General features: G+C 46.4%; 1 protein-coding gene across 1 annotated transcript; it reads left to right on the forward strand.

Annotated features, from left to right (window-relative positions):
• Positions 1-1602: 1602 nt before the first annotated feature.
• Positions 1603-2439, forward strand: LOC144114398 (uncharacterized). The gene has a single exon (XM_077648126.1). The coding sequence runs from the start codon at positions 1603-1605 to the stop codon at positions 2437-2439; it is 837 nt and encodes a 278-aa protein (XP_077504252.1).
• The last annotated feature ends 20701 nt before the right edge of the window (positions 2440-23140 follow it).

Raw genomic sequence — 23140 nt, forward strand, 5'->3', positions numbered from 1 at the left:
ACCCACCTTGTCTGACTCACTCATGGCAGCGTCGATCTTGTGGCAAAGAGCCAAGATGTCCTGAATGTAGTCCACGTAGCTTTCTGTCGAAGATTGGGCTCGAGACGCAAGCTGTTTTTTGGCGGCGAGCTGCCGGTCATCAGGCCTACCGAATAGCGTCCTCAACTTCTCCTTGAAGGCGTCTCAGCTTGTTAGGTCTTCCTCGTGGGTCTCGTACCACACCCGTGCCGTGCCATTGAGGTAAAATATTATATTGGCGAGCATTAACATAGGGTCCCACCTGTTATAGGTACTGACGCGTTAGTAGAGGCTAAGCCAGTCTTCCACATCCGTGCCATCAGTGCCGGAAAAGGTGCCGGGGTCGCGAGGAGGAGCCGTGGTCACGAAAGGAGCGGTAGTGGAGCTCCTTGACTCGCCGGGTGGAGCCATGGTGGTAGAGCCGGCCTGACGACCAATACGAAGCTGCGTGGTGTGCTCAGCGTGTAAAATACGCACCTCCACGTGGTCACGTGGTCCAAGGCGGGAATGACGCAAGAACGCCCCGGGCACAGCACACAGGCCGAGAGCACAGGGCCCACAAAAAGCACAGAGAACCCAAGCCCAGAACTCGCGCACCTCCGAGACACTTCGTTCACCTCGTCTTCAGCAAGAATATCCGTTGCAAAACAACCTGCTCAGTGCATGCATTGTCAAAAAACCCACCATACAGTCATTCTGAAGTATACTTGAAGTCGAGTCGCATTGGTCTTCGACTTATAGTGACGCTTGTCTTTACATGCTCGTATATACTCTACTTTTCCCGTACTATGCTTCGGTGCGTGATGCCTAACATAATTTGAATGGTCGTGTTGCCCACATAGACGGCTTTGCGATCCGTCATCTTGTTAAAATTGCCTTTCTCTGTTGCCCTATGTTTGCTTTAGTACACACTCGCTATGCGCAAGGCTAATCTCTGTGCAAGCAATATGAAAAGTATTGCTCTTTCATTGCTTCAGTCATTCTGTTAAGTGCGACCTATTTTTGTCTGCATACAATGTGCTTCTTCTGTTGCGTCTTTTTTCTTGTTTATTTTCTTCATTGTACCACCCACTCCTGCTTCCTTCCTTGCGGGCTGGTGGTATTTTGATGATATAAATAATATTTCGCTTTCTTCCTTTAAATGCTGAAAAAAAATACCACTTAAGAGATACGTTGTAAAAAAAAGGTGAATCGGTTGCTTCTTAACAACCTCTAAAACTTAATGAAACGTACGAGACTGCAAAGGGAATAATAAAATTTTGTAAAACAATATTGATGCGGTTCGCTCAGAATCCGTTTTCTTTCATCGTGCAGTTCTTCGTTGGCCTGCTGCTTCATGCCTCGGCTGGGAGCACAGGACAGACCAACGCAAACCGGATGACACGATGGGTTTTCGACACAGATTTCCATGTGCCGCGTCATCGACTTCCCTCGGCTACAACGGCATACCACCTGGCCCACCTATCGGAGACAAGCTGCGCAGTGTCTACTGCGCCTGAGCTGACGATAACGCCACCGCTGGGCTGGCCAATATATAGCACCGACGAACGCTCAGCTGGCATTGGGCACGGCGGCACTGCGGGGATGCGATTCGCTCAGAATCCGTTTTCTTTCATCGTGCAGGTGAGGAAACAGTACGGAGAATGTTTTTGTTCAAGTGACCCATGTTTGATAGTGCTGCCGTGCCCGCGGCTACTGAGCTTTGTGTTTTGCATGACGTCATGTTTGCGAAAGCTACTGCTGCTCGGAGGAGATATAGAAACAAACCCTGGTCCGGATATGGCTCAAATAGCCAAGCAACTTAAGGAAATAGCTTCAGACATTAAGGACATAAAGGAAAACAAGCTGGACGATATAGAAAAAAAACTAGATGCACTTACCCGACTTGAGAATTCTGTTGCCTCCTTCCATCAGCAGCTAGCTAATATGGACTGTGTAATAAAAAAACTAGAAAAGAAAATTGATGACCTGAATAACCGCAGTAGACGATCAAACCTGATCATATACGGCTTACCTGAAAATGATGGTGAAACCAATGATTCTCTTGAAAGCACTGTCAACAAAGAAATAATACAAGACACCCTAGAGCTAGACCCGGTTGCTATTGAACGAATACATCGTTTCGGAAGACCAGGACCCGATAAAACACGGCCGGTCATTTTTAAACTTCTTGATACAAGGCAGAAATCCGCAATACTGAAAAACTGTCACAAGCTAAAGGAAACGGAATACTCGATTGGCGAAGATTTTTCACTAAAAATACGAGAACTGCGCAAGAAGTTGTGGGAAAAAGCTAAGCCACACCGTGACAAACGTGAGAAGGTTTCAATGGCATTTGATAAACTTTACATCAACAGCCGCATATTTGTATGGGATGACGAAATAAATGACATAGTTCCATTCAAAAAAACTACGATCTAAGCCGGCCGCCGTCGCAGAACACCCGACGCAGGGTGCAATCAAGGACTTAACAATACTAAACATAAATGCCCGAAGTATCCTCAACAAAACTGATCACCTTGAGTACTTACTACTAGAGCACGATCCCGATATAGTAGGCATCACCGAAACGTGGCTGACGGCAAACATTTCGAATGATGAAATCGCCCCTCCAAACTATTCAGTAATACGTAAAGATCGCCAGTCACGTGGCGGAGGCGTAGCGCTACTAATAAAACAACACTTTTCCTTTGTCATCCTCCCAGATGTAGAAGAAGCCGAGGCCATATTTTGTAAGCTAGAAGCCCATGGGGCTCATATTGTCATAGGTTGTGTTTATCGTAGCCCTTCTTCAGGGCACGAGAGCATAAAAATCATTCAAGAGTTCATGCAACGTCACATTCGCAATCCCAGTACTCGAGTTATACTCATGGGTGATTTTAATCTACCTGAGATGGATTGGACAAATATGCACCTCTCATCCCCTGCAACTTATGCGATCGTCGATTTAATGTTGAACTTTAACCTTCGCCAAACTGTATCATGTGAAACACGCACGCAAGATACAACGAAAACAATACTTAATCTTATATTTCTCAGCGATAATTTTCCGCTAGACCAGTCCCAGACTGACATCATAAAGGGATGTCTGACCATGACATTCCCATATGCTTACTACCCCTGGGGATCACAATCACGCCTCGAACTGAATTAACAACGGTGCGTAATTTTGACAAAGCTGACGATGCTAGCATACTCACTTATCTCGAACATGCATTTCATTCCTTTTCCGCACTTTCATGCAATACAGATACAGATAATAATGCTCTCTGGCTTAAGTTTAAGAACACTGTAGGTCACTGTATATCTCATTTTGTACCGCTGTTAACAAAACGCGCCCGAACAAAAAATCCTTGGATTACACGTGAGGTTATTCATGCAAAATGACGAGTTAAACGGCTCAGGCAGAACATGAAATCCAAAGGAGTAACCGCACTTGAAACAAGCAAACTGGCGTATGCTACTTCAGACTTTAAGCAAAAAGCAAAAATGGCCAAACAACGCTACTTTCCGGTTGCACTTCCTAATTTCCTCACGAATAATCCGCGATGGTTCTGGAAACATTTTAGCACCAACAGAAATAATACTTCACACTTGCCAGTTGAAGAAAAGATTAAAAAAGCAAATGCTTATAATGATTACTTTCGTTCAGTTTTTACTGTAGATAACTGTGTTATAACCAGAGCAGAATTATGCAGTGCTTCGGAAATTGGTCCCCTTAGCATTACCGACGCTGGTGTTTTCAATCTTCTGCTCGGTCTGGACAGTAAAAAAGCAAGTGGCCCAGATGAAATTCCAAACGCCTTTTTAAAACGATATGCCGAACCCTGCTGCAGGTACCTAGGTCTAATCTACCGCAAATCCCTTGCCACTTGCAGACTACCAGACGACTGGAAAATCGCCAAGGTATTGCCGATCCATAAATCAGGCAATACTTCTTTGGTTTCCAACTTCAAGCCGATATCACTCACTAGTACCGCATGTAAAATACTAGAACATATAATTTCAAAGCACCTAACAGAGTTTCTAGAGTGCAATAACTTATTATCGCCTCATCAGCATGGATTTCGCCGCGGCTTATCAACAGTTACTCAATTAACAGAAGTTGTGCATGACCTAGCTTTAAGTATTGACAAAAACAGCCAAACTGACATCATATTACTCGACTTTGCTAAAGCCTTCGACTGCGTATGTCATTCCAAACTAATCGTAAAACTACGGGGTTACATCGGAGATGGGGAACTTTTGGCTTGGATTGAAGATTTCTTGTGGCAACGTTCCCAACTCGTTTTGTATAATAACATTCAATCTGAAACGATACCAGTCACATCCGGAGTTCCTCAAGGGTCTGTCCTTGGGCCACTGCTGTTTCTTATATTTATTAATGACATTACCACCGACATTACTTGTAACATCAAACTCTTTGCAGACGATTGCATAATTTACAGAGAAATCAGAAGCCATCAAGATCATGCCATACTTAGCAGATCACTGCAAAAACTTTCGGACTGGGGTAGTGATTGGCAAATGTCAATTAACAAAGTGAAATCTGTAGCAATTGCAGTAACTAGAAAAAAGCAACCATCAAATTTCTTGTACAAAATCAATGGTACTCCACTGGCCTTCGTCAATGAACACAAATACTTAGGAGTTACATTAACTAACGATCTTAGATGGGGCAAACACTTTGACAACATTACTTCTACTGCATTACGAAAACTGTTCTTTCTTAAAAGGTGTCTTCGTCTTGTGCCAACACAAACTAAACTTTTAGCTTATAAAAGGTTTGTTAGGCCTGTACTAGAATATGCTAACACTGTTTGGTTTCCTCAGACTGTAACCAATATTTCGCGACTTGAAATAATTCAACGTAAAGCAGTGAGGTTTATTCACAACAGATACAAAAAAAACGACTCACCAACACAACTAGCTGAAATCTCCAGGCTTGAAACGCTGTCAGCAAGGGCAAAGCGCGCGCGACAAAAAGTTCTTTATCAGCTCCTTAATAACACTTTTAAGATCGATTCATCAAAGTACATTTCACTGTCACTAAAACGTGCATTAAGGAACCAGCACGCGCATACCCTAACCGAATATCCTTATCACAGTGACACCTTCAAAAATTCTTTCTTCCCGCTAGTAACAAGAGAATAGAACCGTCTAGACGAATCCATAACTAACGCCGATTCATTTTCAAATTTTTGTACCGAACTAGAAGCCGTGTTTTAAAACTAGAGGAGTGGTTAGAAAGATTTTTCTGCATTTTTGTCTATTTTAAGGAGTACATGACGTGTTGTGCCCATGTTAATGTTCATATTTTCGAACGAGCATGTTTTTCTTCAGTTACTTGAGCAAATCTGTCAACTTCTTTTGAGTTTTTTTTCTGTGATATGAACTGTCTAATTTATAGCTGTCTTTCGTAGAAATGTTATCCTCTGCTGTGATACGTGTTATGCCCACCTGCTTATGTCTCAATTAGAGACTGGAAGTATTTCAAATAAATAAAATAATTCACTAAGTTAGTGGCATTTCAAAAATAGTCTGAGGAGCGCTACACGACGAGAAACAATATGCATCTGTTTCACCTACCTCCGGTGCGCCGCTTTATTGAAATCCTTGGTTCTAGTTGCCTGAAACAACATGTATATGTCATGTGCTTCAACTTATTCGATACAGATTTTTCCTTGAAAAGGCGCGATAGATACGACATTGCGGTTTGTGCAGGTGGATTCCACAGCAAGGCGGACATTACATACCTGATACAGCTTTATAATTAGACGAACAATTAACTGAATTTTACTACTCAATTTTTTTATTAAGGACCAAGAATATAAGGCGAAATTGAAGGCCTTTGAAGGCGAAATTGAAGGATCGAAGTTGAGCTCAGTTTACAAATCTCCTTAATTGGCAATGTTGTTCGAAATATTAAACTTAAAAATACACATTTTAAAGCTCATTGAGTTGGCTTTGACTCATTACTTAGTTATAAAATGTCGCTCGCATTTTTAATGAAGCAAATAAAGAAGCCGTTTGTGTATTTTATGAAACAAAAGCAGTTAAAGTGATTTCCGCGACAAGACTACGCACAGCGACACCATTTTATAAATATGTAATGCGTGAAAACCAGCTCAACGAGCTGTGGAATGCGTATTTTTGACGTTGAATATTTCGAACCACATTGCCGATTGAGAAAATTTAAGAACTGTGCTCACCTCCGATCTTGCCAGCCTTCAATTTCGCTATATATTCTTGGTCCCTAATGTAGTTAAATTCAGTTAATTGTTCGTCTAATTATAAAGCTGTATCAAGTATATAATGTACCGGGGCAGACGTCTGGGGTCTTTACACCCTCCAACCCCAGCGCGACAGGCCCGCCTTCTCAGACGCCAAACTATTCGAGAGATCATCAGTCAGAAGCAGGCCCACTTACTTCTCACCTCCGCACATAAAGTGGCGGCCAGCGGGTCATCGCACCATAGCACACTTGCCCAGTGTCCCACTTCCGTTACCTCCCCCCCCCCCCTCACCTCTTCCGTTTCTCCAATGTGACTGGTTCGCTCCACCGTAGGTAGCGGACCCGATCCTCGTGGCACACGTGTTTGCACGTACGCGAGGTCTTGTCCTCGTGATAGTGCCAATGTCTGCATTGTGCACCGTGGTATTTACCGCGGAACAAAAAGCTCTGTACCGACATTTCTGAAGGCGCAGCAACGAGGCTACGCGGAACGTTTTGAACCCCCACAGAATGGTGCAACGTCTTCGAGAACATTAATCTCAGAATTACATGTCAGTACTGAGAGCTCCCTGCTCCGATGTAATCTCGGTGAAAATGAAAGCTGGAAACCAAGGGTTTCGACTATGCGACATTTGGACGCATATGTGCCTCCTGACAACCGAACGAGACGACAAGAGGACGTTTGCACAGCACAGCACAGTATTTCTATAATGTGTAATCTTAATAAATGTAGCGAAAAACTGCACCAACGTCCAGTTACCTCCTACTGCTTATGCTAATGAAAGTAGCCGAAGATTCCTGTTTTGAAGGTACTGACATAGCTAACTTTTTTTTCTCGTAGCGATTAGTCCGCACACCGTTGCACCATCGTTGTCTTAGCGGCAACTCGACAAGTGGTGTGCCGAAAAGAAAAAAAATGAGGACAGTCGTCACGAAATTGCTACAGTTCGATGATAGACCACGCAGAAACGATATCAACGATAAACGTCCGACAAAGTTCAAGTCGCTGGGCTTACACAATGCACTACGTTGGCCACTAGAGCATGGAGAGGACCGAGGTACTCAGGTGTGGCTGTACGTAAACGCAGATAAGTATCGCACCACTCAACGCTAGCCCTATCGGGAGCGCCGGGTAACTTCCCCTCACCACGAACCAGTAGCTGCGGTCGACGCTCTTTTTCGTGCTCGTCTGAGGAATGTTCGGCACGGTTGACCCAGACACAACACCCCCAGGATAACAAAAGGAGCGACCCAGCCTCTTCTGACAGGATGGAGGCGTAATTGCGCCGGTACAGGCCCTAAGTTGGGATAGCACAGTTGTTCCTATTGTTCTCCCGCAAGCGGCAGGCACTGCTATCACCCGTGCAGGCGCTCTCAAGTGCTCATTGACATTTCAAAGAGCTTCTCTTCCGAAGTTTTCAAATTACGAATGAGGAAATATTCTAGAAAAATAAAAAAGGCGTGCCGCTATGGCAAAGGGTGGTTGAAATTTTTAACGAGACGACAGCAGCAAAACACATATTCAATGAAAACCTCGCTAAATTGGGTTTCTGAAATGCTGTACAGGGCCGACAATAAGGTAACGAAGCTGCAGAACACCTCCTTTTCTACTGGAAGGAAGCAAGAATCGTAGCAGCCTGAAATCTGGGCCCCGCGTTTACATTTTTTCCTTCTACGAGCTTAAGAATCGACCTGCTGGCTTGAACTCCCGTAAAAGATGATCGGTTACAATGGTGGTCGCAAACTATGTAAATTCTTACTAACCATTTAACTGCCCCCTTTCAGCCCGCTGTACTATGGAGGCGATTCTGGTCCTCGCGACGTGTTCAGCACGCGGACGAAGCAGTGGAAGTTGCAATCTCCGTAGTTATCTGACAGAAAACATTAACATTGACATTAACAGGGAAAAACAAATCGCTCTGCTCTGCTCTGTATGCTCTGCTTTGCTCGGAACGATCGGCTAAGTTTCGGGTGGGTTCTCGTTTTGCGGGCTTTAAGCACGCGGTAAGGCAGTAATCCCGGGCTATGTCTACCCAGTCTCACGGCCAGGGGAGCTCCCCCTTGTCGGCTTCTCTATCCCCTGATGTCATGGCTGTGGAAGCTTTTTTGCGCAGCGGCGTCGGCAGTATCTCTGTTGCGCTTGTGTGTCGCGATGGTGGTGCAATCAAGATGACCAACCCTGGAGCTGTTCGGGCTGCTCTCCAGTCAGACACTTCTCATTATGAGTCAATCTCATAGGTACGCCAGTTTGGACTAGGCGGGATTCTGTGTAGATCGCCAGACCTCGACTGTGCCAGAGCTTTACTAGAGGCCTCATCCTTTGCCTCGCTTCGGGTAAGTTCATTTATCCCTTCACATCTGGCTTGCACGAAAGGTATCGTTCGAGGCGTGGACTCTTCCCTGTCTCCAGCAGAGACTCTTGAGCTTCTGTCTGCTACAGGTGTCGTTGCTGTGCACCGCTGTAGCCGGGATGTAAACAACATGCGGGTGCCTACAGAATCTGTGATTTCCACCTTTGTCGGAACTTCCTGCCCCTCTGAAATCAAGGCATGGCCTCTAATTTTTCGGGCAAACCCGTTATCATCTCGGCCTCTGCAGTGTAACAACTGCTGGCGCTTTTGACATAGCGCCGGCGGTTGCAAATCCAACTTGAGGTGTTGCAACTGTGGGGATGGTCATTCTACAAGCACCTGCACTGAGAAGAATGAGAAGTGTTGCCTTTGCGGTGGTGCCCACTCTGCAAACTACTCAAATTGTCCCTCTCGAGCTCAGGAAATCCAAATTCTGGAGATAATTGGCAGAAAACGCTGTTCGCGCCGTGACGCTATTTCAGAGGTCAAAGAACGTGTCCACGGTTATGCCGGTGTGACCGCTCGGCAATGTGTCATATTAGACTCAACTGTCCCAGGCAATTGCGGCTGCTGTGGAGGCTTCCATGTCTAAAATGGTGGAAAAGATTGTCGCAAATGTGTCGGAGTGATTTACAAACGTTCTAGCGACTCAGCATGCACATGCCGTACAGGCCGCTTTGGCACCTATTTCGACAGCAAATCCTCTACTTTTGTCAGGGCTACAATTCCTGAAGCATCTCAACCCCAAGAACGTACTACAGCCCCTTCCCCGGTACTTACCTCGGGTACTTCGAGGGATGTTGGTATAATCTATGGTTCCGAGATGGTGGAGCCTGATGCGCGGCTTAAGCGCAGCGGGTCCCCCATGTCTCATTCGTTGTCTTCTCTGTGCACCCAGCCCAAATCAAATAAGCAGCAGCTTGGCACTAAACCCAAGGCTACCATTTTGGAGCAGGCAGTTGCTGCTGCTAGGCTTTCGCAACCATAGCGTCGTTGCGAGTTCTGCAGTGGAATTGTCGCTCTATTCTTTCAGCTTCCATAGATTTACACTGCATTTTTACCCAGCTTAATCCGGATGTCATAATTCTGCAAGAAATGTGGCTTTCAACCGAAAAACATTTTCATATCAAAAATTACCGTTCATTTCGCCTAGAGCGCCAGTCTAGAGGAGAGGGTTTACTAACTTTAGTCTCTTCAAAATTTTGCCACAGGGCTATGGTATCTTTTCAACAAATGTATCCTGACTGTGAGATTTTGGCTCTAGACTTAGTACTTCCTGGGTGCTCTCCTTTTCCAATAGCAAATTGTTATTTCCCCAATAGAGTCCAGGATGTTAGACCTCTGTACTTGTTACTCGCTAACTGTAAAAACCCAGTTCTCGTGGCTGGGGACTTCAATTCTCACCATGTGTCGTGGGGTTTTAGGACTAATACATGCGGCAAGCGCCTTTGGGACTGGGTTTCTGATCACAACCTGAAGTGCTTAAATTCAGGATCGGCCACTTATCTTCGCTCACACTCAATCTGTTTTAGATCTCACGTTCATTAGTCCTGTAATTGGCGTAACGAATTGGTCGACTGTTGATAGCGGCACCTCAAGTGACCATATACCTATTCATTTTGATATCATATGTCGTGCAACTCCGGCGTCTTCTCAGTTGCGGTCACATGTAAATATGACAGATTTCCGACGGCGTTGCGCTCTGCCCTTGCTTCAGTGTCTAACATCGCCGAGGCCCACCAGTCAACAAGCATATGTCTGGCTAAGAAGAACGCCGTATTAAGTCGGAGTTTTTGGTGCGGCCAACAAAAGGGAATTATTCTACCTGGTGGAATGCGGACTGTACAAGAGATTACCGGTGGAGGAAGGCAGCATGGAAAAAGCTTCTTCATAACCAATGCCCAAATATCTTGAGTGATTATAAATTTATTGCAGCCACCTTTAAACGAACAGGTTCTCGTGCGAAGGAAAAATATGACTCAGAACACTTCGATTATCTTTCAAAGTCGGGCAACCGACGTCCACTATTCGGCTTTCTATGGTCAAGAAAACTGCTCACGTCCTCTAGTAATTTACAGTCGTTAGTTATGTAACCTAAAGAAGCTATACAGGCGGTTGAATTAAATGCCACGAGCCTGCAAAAGCGGCTTTCGTCTCTACTGCCTTGGCGACCAATGTTGTTTACCAAGTTGTACAGAGATAAGCAGCGGGTGCTCGTGGCGCTGATGGTGTCACTACAAAGATGCTCAAGATTCTCTATGAGGAGTCTCCCGACTTATTGCACCTCCTAAACTGCGTTATCAAACACGCTTGGATACCTCCTGAGTGGAAGCTGGCTAAGGTGATTCCTTTACTGAAAAATCTGGGTGGAGGCTATGAATTGGATAATATTAGGCCAATTTCTTTAACATCACACGTGGTGAAATTAATAGAAAGGGTGTTACTAATTCGGGCGACAGCCTTCGTGGCCAGTAAAAATATACTCAGCCCCTGTCTACTCGGATTTCGGCCACGGTTTTCGATATGGAATGCACATGCTGATCTTGAGAGCAGAATTCTCTTTGCTCGTCGTCAACGCCAGGTCGCGGCTTTGGTTACGCTAGACGTCGCCAAAGCTTACGACAGTATAGAACACTCCATCCTAATACATAGGCTACAGTCTCTTCAGTTTCTAGATTGTATAGTTGCTTGGATATCTGCATTTCTTTATATTAGAGAATTCTTTTACGTTCGTAATGGTGTTCATTCAGAGTGGTACAAACAAACTAGAGGTGAACCGCAAGGAGCTGTTCTTTCTCCTGTGCTCTTTAATATTCTGTTGAGCTCAATCCCTCTCCAGCGGCATGTACGCATTTACGTCTATGCGGACGACATTGCGTTTTTTGCGGCTGCGCCGGATATACATTCACTGCATGGTCTGTTGCAGTCATATCTGAGTATACTTGAGCACTGGCTGATTAGCTTACAGCTGAAGCTAAGTGTTAGCAAGTGTGCCATCCTTGTTTTCTCTCTACAGAATCCTGTAGTGGTCCCTCTCACCTGCCGCTTACAACCAATACCGCAAGTTCAATCTCTAAAATACTTTGGGGTCATTTATGACGAGAAACTCACCTGGCGAGCCCACATTGACCATGTAGCGGTGAAGGGGGCTCGTGCCGTTGGCATGTTGCGTAGACTGTGTAGTCACCGGTACGGCATGAGAAGAGATACGCTATTAATGATTTACAAAATGTATGTCAGGCCAATTTTGGTATGCGGATCTGTGTTGTTTTCATTCTCGCCTACATACAAATTTCGTCATCTCATTCTTTTGAAGAGGGAAGCACTTCGAATGTGCCTCGGCCTCCCAAAATTTGTGGCTACCAATGTGCTGTACCTTGAAGCCCGTATTCCCCCTCTCATTTCTCGACTTCAATTTTTAACTGTTCAGACTTACCTAAGAATCTACGAATCTCATTTCCACCGTTCACAAAGCATTTCCTGTTGCCAGCCGACCTCCTATTTTAGTGCACTCTGGTCTCGTTTTCATATCACACAGGTAGTGTTTGTGCAAAGATTACTTGAGCCTTTAGATGTGAAAATTTTTGACACCCGTCCTGCGCTATGCAGAGGGCCCGCTGTTCACATTGTTTTCGACGATATTTACCCCCAAAATGCAAAACTTTTGCCACCCTGTATTCTAAATGGTCTACTAGACGATCATCTAAAGACCCTACCTACAAATATTGCAATAGCAACCGACGTATCGCAGTGAAATGAAAAGGCAGGTGTGGGAATATTCTGTTCACATTTAGACTGGTCCTTTTCACTGCGGCTTCCAGATTTCGCCCCTATTTTTCAAGCAGAGTTTCAGCCAGTAGTACTTTCCCTGCGCGAGCTACCCCCCTCTATTACCGCTGCGGCAGTAATTACCAATTCTTTATCTTTGTTTTCGTCCCTCGCCGCGCATGTTGACGGTCCCATTTTCAGTACATTCTTGTCCCTGCTTTCTCCGCATTTGAGTCTTGTTAATTTTGTATGGGTTCCCGGTCACAGCAGTGTGACAGTTAATGAGATTGCTGATACGCTCGCAAACGCTTCCCGAAGCGGCCCCGTGTTGCCTATCGTCCCGGCTACAGCCTATATTACAGGATCTAGGTTTCGGCGACGTGCGTTTTCAAGCCCGCAAGACACAACACTTGTAACATCGGCGGATTATCAGTACCTCAGATATTCTTGGAACAGTAAAATTTGTCGATCTCGACAGCTCGAAGTATCTCTGACGAGGCTGCGGTGCCGTATACCTCCTCTAAATTTCTATTTACACAGGTAGGGTTTGGCGCTCTCTCCCCTACCCCGCCGCGGTGGCTCAGTGGTTAGGGCGCTCGACTACTGATCCGGAGTTCCCGGGTTCGAACCCGACCGCGGCGGCTGCGTTTTTATGGAGAAAAAACGCTAAGGCGCCCGTGTGCTGTGCGATGTCAGCGCACGTTAAAGATCCCCAGGTGGTCGAAATTATTCCGGAGCCCTCCACTACGGCACCTATTTCTCTGTTTCTTCTTTCACTCCCTCCTTTATCCCTTCCCTTTCGGTGCGGTTCAGGTGTCCAACGATTTATGAGACAGATACTGCGCCATTTCCTTTCCACCAAAAACCAATTATTATTATTATTATTATCTCCCCTTTGTGCATTTTGCCGTGAGCCCGAATCCATTGAGCATTTTTTGCTCTACTGTCGCCGCTACACCTCTTTGAGAAGAAGGTTGCTGGAGGAGCCCTTGCGGCTGCTTGGTCTTAGTTTAATCAGCCCGCTCTTGCTCTCTTTTGGTGCCACCATCTTTGGGTTCAGCCACAGATCTGTTTGTACCGCTGTTCTAAATTTCCTGCTAGAATCTCACCGACTGCCATGCTAAGGGTTACAAACTTTGCTTTCCTCTCAATTAGTACATTTTGGCTTAATAAATCTGTTTCAATCCCTCTCTTTATTATTATTATTATTATTATTATTATTATTATTATTATTATTATTATTATTATTATTATTATTATTATTATTATTATTATTATTATTATTATTATTATTATTATTATTATTACTAATTTTGAAATCAAAACTTTCATTCCTTTTCTGTTCATGAGGAAGAATCATCCGGTGTTGCTTTCCCGCGTGCTTTATAATTTAATTACCTGAATACAAGTGAATAGTCACCCCATTCTTGGCCGATCCCCTAGTGTGGGTATGTGCCATATTTTGATAGGCTGACAACGACAACAACATTAACGTTTGCAGGGACTTCCCATACAGCACCGGGCTTGCAAAGCGTATGGACTTTCCTATAGGACCCGCACACATGCGCAATGTGCTGCTTCTACGTGTTACGGAAATTACTGTATCCCGCTTTTTCAGAGTCCGTTTACAACATCTCGGACGTTAGCTGTGCTAACTACGCAGACGTTTATTTTAACACTTGCAATAATGACGATGCGAAGGTTGTATGCATCCAACGATGGATATTATTGCAGTGCTGGGGACGTCAGGCAGGAGAAGCCGTGAAGCTTCCAAATCAGGTGACAAGAAGAGGAGGATCGCGGTACTCTAAAAACTTTTCTTGTGACTTTATCATAGAGCATCACAGTGGCGCTGGTGCTGGCTCTCTATGGCGCGCATCGCAGCAGAAAAGCATGCCCGTTTACAGTACACCTGTGACTGTTGATATAGCGTCTTCCGAATGAGGTTATGCGCAAGGAATTTGTGCGGAACACATATTTGTGACTTGGCGGGAAAATCAAAATTTGGAGGAAAAAGGTTTGATGACAAAAAATTCTGCTGTGCGGTATTGTGGCGCCAATAAAAATGCCCCTTCCGGCTGTCTTTAGCTGTACATTGCGAAATTTCAGTACCTGACAATGATATATCCGAGTTTAACTGCAAGCGGCAGCGGCCACGCCTAAATGCTGGGTTCAACAGCTGTACAGCTGCTCTTCACCTGCGCGCCTTTCGGGAATGGAAAGGGGGAGTGTTCTGGATAAAAGGGGAACACTTAAGCTCACAATTGAGGGTAAGGCACGATAGCGTTTATGGGTACCTTAAGCGGCCTGAGATACTCTTTGCATAGCAATTCTCAGACATTGGCACTGCTCTTTTCTTTTAAAAATGCCTTTTTTAATTTTTTTGAATATTTTCTTTTTTTGAGCCACGCGACGCACTAGATTTTTATTTACCCAAGCGAAAGAACACTCCTCAGTGGCCGAGGGGCAGTGCGCCCGGCTCTTCACTCAAGGGGCAGCGATTCGAGTTCCGGTCGACTCTTTTTCTTTTCAGTGCATTTGCTTTTCTTTTTCAGCGGTACTACGTAGTGGTCTAAAGCGGCTGTTTGGGCTTGTTGGTCAGTGAACATGGTAAAAGCATGCAGCGCGAAAAATACAAGGACGAACAGAAGTGGACAGGACAGGGCGCTGTAACAGAAGTGCCCTGTCCAGCCCTGTCCAGCGCCCTGTCCTGTCCACTTCTGTTCGTCCTTGTATTTTTCGCGCTGCATTCTTTTACCATGTTCTACGTAGTGGTGGTGGAATGATGTTACGACCCTGTAGACCAAAAAGGAATTGTGTAGCGACATCATCACTGCTCTATTACCTCTAAAACAATTTATTCGTCGGAAAGAGCTTGGTGCTAAGAGATCGCGTTAAGTGGTTGTGAGTACGCAGCCCTCGACGGCTTTGTCAGCCCATTCCACCGCCAGAACTTGGGTTCTGGGGTCAGAGCTAGCCAGCACGGTCTTCCACCGTTCGAGAGAAGGATCGGTAACTAGGTCACCCGGAGGTGGCTCTATGTTGCAGTCCCATAGGATGTGATCGTAGCTGGCCTGTTGGCCGCAGCGTTTACAATTCAGGTTGTATTGATCACGATAAATATGCGCGAGCAGTGATGGTTTGCATATCGATTTCGTCTGTAGACAGCGCCACGTAACCTCTTGTTCTTTAGTCAGGCTTTTGTCCGGAGGGGGGAAGTTCGACCGCCGCGGCCGGGGTCGAACCCGCGTTTTTCGGGTTAGCAGCCGGCTACCATAACCACTGATCCACCGCGGCGGCTAGAAGTTGATCTGTAAAACACGGTGTTAAAATGGTTTATAGTGTAGCAGGATATCCCTCGAAAAAACTTTATTGGTTTATTGTAGTGAACTGAAGAATGGCCAGCGTCGTCTGTTCCAACAATGTGGGCTTGGTTATCGGGTGGCTCTGGAAAGGGCTTGTGTTGAAGGAATGATGGATGCTTAACCGTAAGGTGGGTGTTCTTATCCTTTTCTTCGGCGCATCAGCGAAGGCGAATACACAATAACTTCGTTTAGGGCTAGGTGGTTGATCATGTCGAAACGGTACGAAAGCAACTCTAGGAAGGACTGTTACAGCAGAAAGACACACAGAGGAAATTAGAAGCGCTCACTACCATCTGGTTTAATCCGAACTGAACCAAACACCTGCACACGTAAAACAATGAGCAGACAAAAACTTATGATGGCCTAGCTCTCTTAGGCCAGGATATACGTAGCGAAAGCGCGGCAGCATCTGGTTCGGAAGAGTTAATATATGAAAGGCGCATGAGAATTTAGGCGGGAGAGGAAGAGGAAGCTGTTCTGAATGGCTGTGTGTTAAAATGCTTCTAGCTGGAAATAGCGCATCGGCCACTGGCCGAGGTCTTCCGACACATAAAGTTGCCACGGACTCGTACAAAGTTGTCCTCCCTCGACAACCTACCGGTAATGTTGTCCTCAACACCGTCTTTCTGCTTGCTGACATCAAGGGTCGTCCATACTGTGCTCCCGACTTCCGAGACGCGCTCACGCAGATTGTGGACCTGCGTGAGATTCTGTGTATTGGCCAGTACCAAATGAGCCACGCTTGGATGATTACCTGTGAGAGCAGTTCCTCAAAACTGAAGCTTATTGACAAAGCAGAGTTCCACGTCAAAGATCTAAAGTGTATCGTGTTTGACCCGGGCATCAAAAACGAGAAGCTTAAGCTTCTTTGGCTCCCGCGCTATATAGAGCACCGGAGGATTGTGGAAGCTTTGGAGCCTTTTGGAACTGTGCAAACTATCGAGCGTGAGAAGTGGCGGTACCCCGGAATCGAACACTTGGAAACAACGAACCGTGAAATATCGCTCACGATTAAGGACGGAGAGTCAGCAAGTACAATACCTCACGCGCTCAACGTTTTCGGGGTACATGCTTTAGTTGTGATCCCAGGCAGGCCTCCGCTGTGTCTTCGTTGTAACCGTGTGGGCCATGTACGGCGTCAGTGTCGTACGCCTCGATGCACCCAGTGCCGACGCTTCGGGCACACCGTAGACAACTGTGTTATGAGTTATGCTGACAGGTTACGCCAAGGCAACGGGGGACATGAGGATGAAGTGGTATCAGAGCACATTATGGATGTGTCGGATGTTGTGGAAGCGTCGGGTGAGCTGAGTCATGAGCTCCGAACAGAAGATGGACCAAATGATTCTGCACCAAATAACGGCAACGGTCTGCCTGGAAATACGGACAAACAGGATTCCCCTTCTCCAGACCCAAAGCCACCGGACCCGTGTCTGCCCGGGTCTCCTACTTTGAGTCCTGTGCTTGCTGCTCAGGCGCCACCGGTCACCCAAAGATCACGCGAGCAGAACACCCCTGCTGCAAAGTGAGTGCAGGCGCTACACCCAGTGAATGTGCGACATGCCTTCGGCGCCGCCGATGCCCCTTCGTCGCCGGAGTGCAGCAGTGTGTCGCCTGAAATGTAAGCTTCTAGAGTCTTCGGTGCCCCGTCGGCTGTCAGCGTGGTTGCGAGCGACGTGGTCTACTCGGCTTCATCGGCCGAAGCCTTGGCTATCTTAGAAGAGGCGATGGACAACAGCGCACCTTTGAAGCGTCCTGCAGATGATGAGGTGTGCGTCAGTGGCGATGTGCAGAAGGCACCTGGTGTGGTGGCATTGGGAAGGGTCACCTCGAAACGAAGGGCGATGTCTGCCCTACAGGCCGCCGATTTGCAGGCCGGCCACCACAGTACAGGGGATGGCCTTCAATAAGACAACCACCAAAAATGGCGGGCGTCACGGCATTTCAGGGCGCTACCCTTAACATCAGGGGTTTGCGTAATCGTCGAAGACAACATCAGTTACGGCATCTTTTTAGCAAATGGGGTGTGAGTGTCGCAGCCATCCAGGAAACCAAGCTGTCCTCTGATGAGGAGACTGAAGCTGCTGTCGAGCCTTTTTTGTCTGAATTTAATGTTATCGTTAGTCATTCGAGATGCTTCTCAGGTGGGTGCATGATATTCCTAGCCAACACACTGGGGATTACTTCCATGCCTTAGAGCACAGATGATGACGGGCGACTTATCGGCTGTGTCCTCGCAATTTCGGGTGTACAGTGGCGAATTGCTTGTGTTTATGCCCCTGTAAAGCAGCGTGATAGAAGGCTATTTTTCCTGTCACTAGTCGACCATTTGTCCACGGATAGTAAAATTATGCGGTTGGGTGATTGAAATTGTGTTTGTACGGATGAAGACCGAGCAGTGTTAAGTAGGCGATGTGACCCTATGGCTGCTTTACTTACTCATTTGGCATGCGAATACAACCTGGTGGATGTTGGGCAAGATAAGGGACATAACATTTATTTCACTCATTTTCAGCGCTCCTCTAGTGCTCGGCTTGACAGGATTTCCGTTTCAGCAGACATGTTATGCAGCGTTTTTGGTTACTGGGTGCAGCTCATATTCTTCAGTGATCACTGCATGGTGTCTCTTCAGATAGTTAGGTACCGTCGGCGCATACTCCATCCTCGATGGGAGCTGTGGAAGCTCAATAGCTGCCTGCTCTCAGGTGAAATCTTCAAACGTGCTGTACATACTTGCTTGAAGGACACATGGGCACGCGGTGATCTCGCAGTTTTGCAAAAATGGGACCTATTTAAACAAGAAACAAAAACATTGCTATTGAAGACTCAGCAAGAATCGCGTGTTTGAAGAGACATCACCTTCGAGAGCTCGGCCGTACTTTGGTTGAGCTACATAAGTTAGAGAGGATTAGCCCAGGTGCCTATGTAGAAGATATCACTGCGGTAAAAGCAGAGCTTCAGCAGTTTGAAACTGAGAGATACAAGGGGGCCTTGATAAGATCTAGGACCCGTCGGTATCTGGATGAGCAACCATCTCGTCGTTCCCTGAGTGATGAAAGGCACACTGCTCTAGCTAAAGAAATACTGGAAATTCAGTATGGTGGTTGCACATACAGCGATGGTCCTGGTATTATCGAGGCTTTCTTTGACTATTATCGCTAGCTGTTTGGTGGTTGTGCGGGCAAAATGTGACATAAGATTGCAGTCACTTATTCGAAGCCTTGCCCTGACTTGCATATGAGCAGCGTGCTGTAGTGGAGGGGCCTATCGCTTTGGACGAAATTAAATCTGCCATTTCTGACCTGATGACTCAGAAATCTCCTGGGCTGGATGGCATTACTAGCGAGTTCTATAAAACATTTTCTATTCGCCTAGCGCCTGTCTTCATGGAGGTTTTCCAGGCTTCTTACGATGTTGGTTTTTGCCCCCACTTTCTATTCTGGGCATACTATATTAATTCCAAAAAGTGCAGATTCCAATCGGTTCAAAACAGTTGAGGGATATTGTCCAATTTCCCTCTGTAATGTAGATTACAAATTTTTTGCAAAGGTTATTTGCAATCGTCTGCAGCTGGCTGTCGCTCACTTAATAGGCACGCATCAGGTCTGCGGTATCAGAGGCCGCAGCATCCAAACCCCTATTCATATTGCACGTTCAGTAGTTGAGGCAGTATCAGATGAGATCGGACAAGTAGCTCTATTTCAGATTGACCTTGCCAAGGCCTTTGATAAAGTTCGTCGCGATTTCTTGTTTGCGGTCTTAGTGCATGCAAATATTGGAGATGTTCTGCGTAGGGGAAAAAGACTGTGCTATAAGGAGTCCTATACAAAGCTGATTGTTAACAAGAGCTAACGAAACCTATTCCATTGAAATTATCTGCTCGCCAAGGCTGTGCATTGGTTGTTTGCCCTTGTTCGCCTTTGTTGTTTGCCCGATATCTTGAACCTCTTTGCCTCAATATTATTAACTGCACATCTATCCGTGGTTTCTCCCTGGCAGAGTGTGAATTTAAGATTTTAGCCTATGCAGATGATGTCTCCCTCTTTTGTTCTGCGATAAAAAGTGTGCTTGAGACATTGCATTTGACTGAAGAGTTTTGCGAGGTATCAGGTGCGGCTCTTAATTTAGATAAATCCAAGGGGTTTTGGTTGGGCCATTGGCGTTCAACGCCAAGTCATTATGGTGGTATAAGCTGGGACTGCAGGCCCCTTCAATACCTAGAGGTTCCTCTTCACCAAATTATCAACAGTGGCGCCTACTGGGATTCTCAGGTAGTCTCCATGAGGCGACAAACCCAGGCTTGCATGGGTAAGGAACTATCATTGTTTGCTCGGGCTCAAGTCTGCAACATTTTTTTATTTGCAAAACTTGCCTATGCGCTGCAGGTTCTCACTGTGCGAGGAAGAAAGTGCAGGTAATGTAGATAATATTTGCTACATTCGTATGGCGTTCCCAATGGGAACCCATGCGTCGCGATAACCCATTTCTTTCTCTAGAGTCTGGTGGAATCGTCCTTGTTCACATATTCGTGCATCAGCTTGTCTTGCGTTTTTTCTTTTTCAAATCTTCAAACCACCCCTTTTTTAGTAGCCGTGCTTATTAGGCGTCTCAGTGCTCATTTGCCTTTCCTATTCGCACCGATGGGACACACTTTTCAGGGGCCTTTATGAGGATTCCTTAAGGAAGTTGCTGACACCTTCAATTTCCTCACCATGCACTTTTCGTTAGACTAACTGTATAGCCTCTCCAGAAGGCAGATGACTCAGACACTTACAGAGTATTTGTTCCCTGTACTGTTGTATCGGCAACATTTTCTGGAGTTCCTTGACACCACTGTTTTAAAACGTGGTAGGCGAATGTGCATTTCTTCTGCCACGAAAGCATTCTTCTTTAAGCTGCACACGTCAACGCTGCCTGTGAAGGCATGGCTTCATGCTAAGGAGATGCTTGTGCCATGGACGGTGGTTGGCCCCGTGGTCGGTCACGTGGTGCGGAGCAACTGCCGGCGGTGCCGTGGTTGGTCACGCGCTTGGTCACGTGACCAGTCACGTGGTTGGTAACGTGGTGCGGTTTCCAGAGAATGCGCAGACGTCTCTGCTCCTCGCGCATGCGCAGCACGGCTCTCCAGCAGCCACGCGAAACTGCTCAACCTCGGCCAGTGTAGCTTACGCTACAAACGCCAGTGCGGGTTCACCAATACGCTTGGCATTAAAAATTAAAACAACGGAGTTGCACGAGCGAAACTAGTCCCGTGTTAAGGATAGTTGCGGGGCTAGTTGGTACATGATCTCACCGAAAAACAGTGCGCTTACACGGGACAAAGGAAGACACGCACAAACAAATCTCTGACTTACAACTTTGGCGCCTCATGCGGTAGCTTCTGCTCACAAGCATGTCCTCAAAATGCGGTGGTGGTGTTTGCTCTGCTGATCGGGCAGCGCGCTGTCATCGTTTGCTTACTCTCGTGCATTGGTGCCTATCGCGATTTCTATTACCATACGCTCGGGAGGCGCCATCGCTGCCACCTGGCCTCGCAGTTTCGGAGGCATGCATGCTTTGCTTCCCATCGACTTGACCTGTTACCGGCGCCTCGTGCAACGTTATCGCTGGCTTCCAAGGGCGCGGAATAACGGCGCGTTTTACTGTCTAATTTTCCTTTTGCTCGTTTCCGAAGCAAGGAATGCTGCCCCATTTACAGGAACGCCAGAAACCGCTTTTAACCCTTCTGTTCACTTGATTTTTTTATAAAAGCGAGGTTGCAAGACTTCCGCAGACCACGGAATCCATTAGTACTGTTGGCTTCCACCGGTGTTTGCAGAGAGGTAAAGATTGACAGGCGAATTATACAGAGAATATGTATGCCTGCACGTCCCAGGCGGCGACCATCATCAGTAGTAGTGCCATGAACAAACCTACGGGGAACGTGCCTCCCATCAGTCTACGTGATAGGTTTGACTGATTTTGACTTTTGGTTCGCGATAAAAATTTTAAGATATGGCCTACCATCTTTTCGGGAGTACCTAAGGCTGAAAGCAATCTCGCCGAGGTATACTTGACACTTAGGAGCAGGCGGTCAGGACGAGTGGCGTCTTACTGACCCCGCTGACGGTGTGACGCCCGTGAATGTATGAAATGGGCGATGTCCTTTTCTGCGAATGATCACAGTGCACTGAAGGGGCCTCTTTTTTCATTATCTTAGCGATTCTGTCGCAGATTTGCCCCAAGGTCCATTCCGGAAAACCAACTTCCTTTAGGCGATCGACTTGTATTTTCAAGGGAGCCTCCATCCTCTGAGGGTACGATTTAGCCAGTGAGATTTTAGCCATGAACTGCGGCCATCCCATAGGTTCACGGGGTATCACAGCGTTTTAAGATTGGTGATGGGTATTGGGTGAGAGTAGTTTTCAAAGCTGAAGATAAGGCGAAAAGGATGTGCCCAGCGTTCTGCAAGCGTTTGAGTAATATAGAAATCGACACCAGGAGCCGTTGCAGTGTTCACTATGAAGTGGCTTTTTTTGTCCTGCAGGAAAGAGGTAGTGTGAAAAATTCCTCTTTCCTGTGGTAAGACATACATTGGGCAAACTTGGAGGTGTGTGAATACACGCCTTAAAGGGCACCTGTATTTGATGGGAATACCACCTAGCTTTAATCTTGTTCTGCACTGCTGAGAATGCAGAGCTTGCCTACCAGGTTTCAAAGACACGCGGACACTATACAGAAATCGGAACAAAGTTTCACGTCAGTTAGTAGAAGCATTTTCTATCCTTGAAAATGGCGATGCGTGTGTGGCAGAGGCTTCAGTGAACCTGCATAAAAATGTGATAGTGTTCCTGCAATCTCTTTATGGTTTATGGGGGTTTAACGTCCCAAAGCGACTCAGGCTTTGGGGACGCCGCAGTGAAGGGCTCCGGAAAATTCGACCACTTTGGGTTCTTTAACATGCACTGACATCGCACAGTGCACGCGCCTCTAGAATTTCGCGTGAACCGAAATTCGAATGTGTGGGCTGGGATCGAACCCGCGTCTTTCGAGTGAGCAGCCGAGTGCCATAAACACTGAGCCACCGCGGCGGCTCCTGTAATCTGTGCTTGCAAGGCATGATTGGCTATGACTGTGCATTGTGCCATGTTCCCGTTGTGTGGGGCACGTGAAAAGTTGTCACGCTGGTATCAGTTGAAACCTTTTACTGTCATGTTTAACTTCCGGGAGTGTTAATTGATTGTTCTCGTTTTTCTGCAGCCTATAGATACTGTTCATTTTGAATAAAGCCTTCATTTCTTAGTCAGCGCCATGTTTGTCTTGCCGAGTTCTTTGCCTCCGTCTTTCGCGCTGTTACAGTATAAATTCTAACCGACTCGCACAGCTTTTAGCCCTCCAATGGTTACGTCCCCATCAGCAGCGAG

This window comes from Amblyomma americanum, chromosome 1 (assembly GCF_052857255.1).
Source record: "Amblyomma americanum isolate KBUSLIRL-KWMA chromosome 1, ASM5285725v1, whole genome shotgun sequence".
In the NCBI taxonomy this organism is placed as follows: Eukaryota; Metazoa; Arthropoda; class Arachnida; order Ixodida; family Ixodidae; genus Amblyomma; species Amblyomma americanum.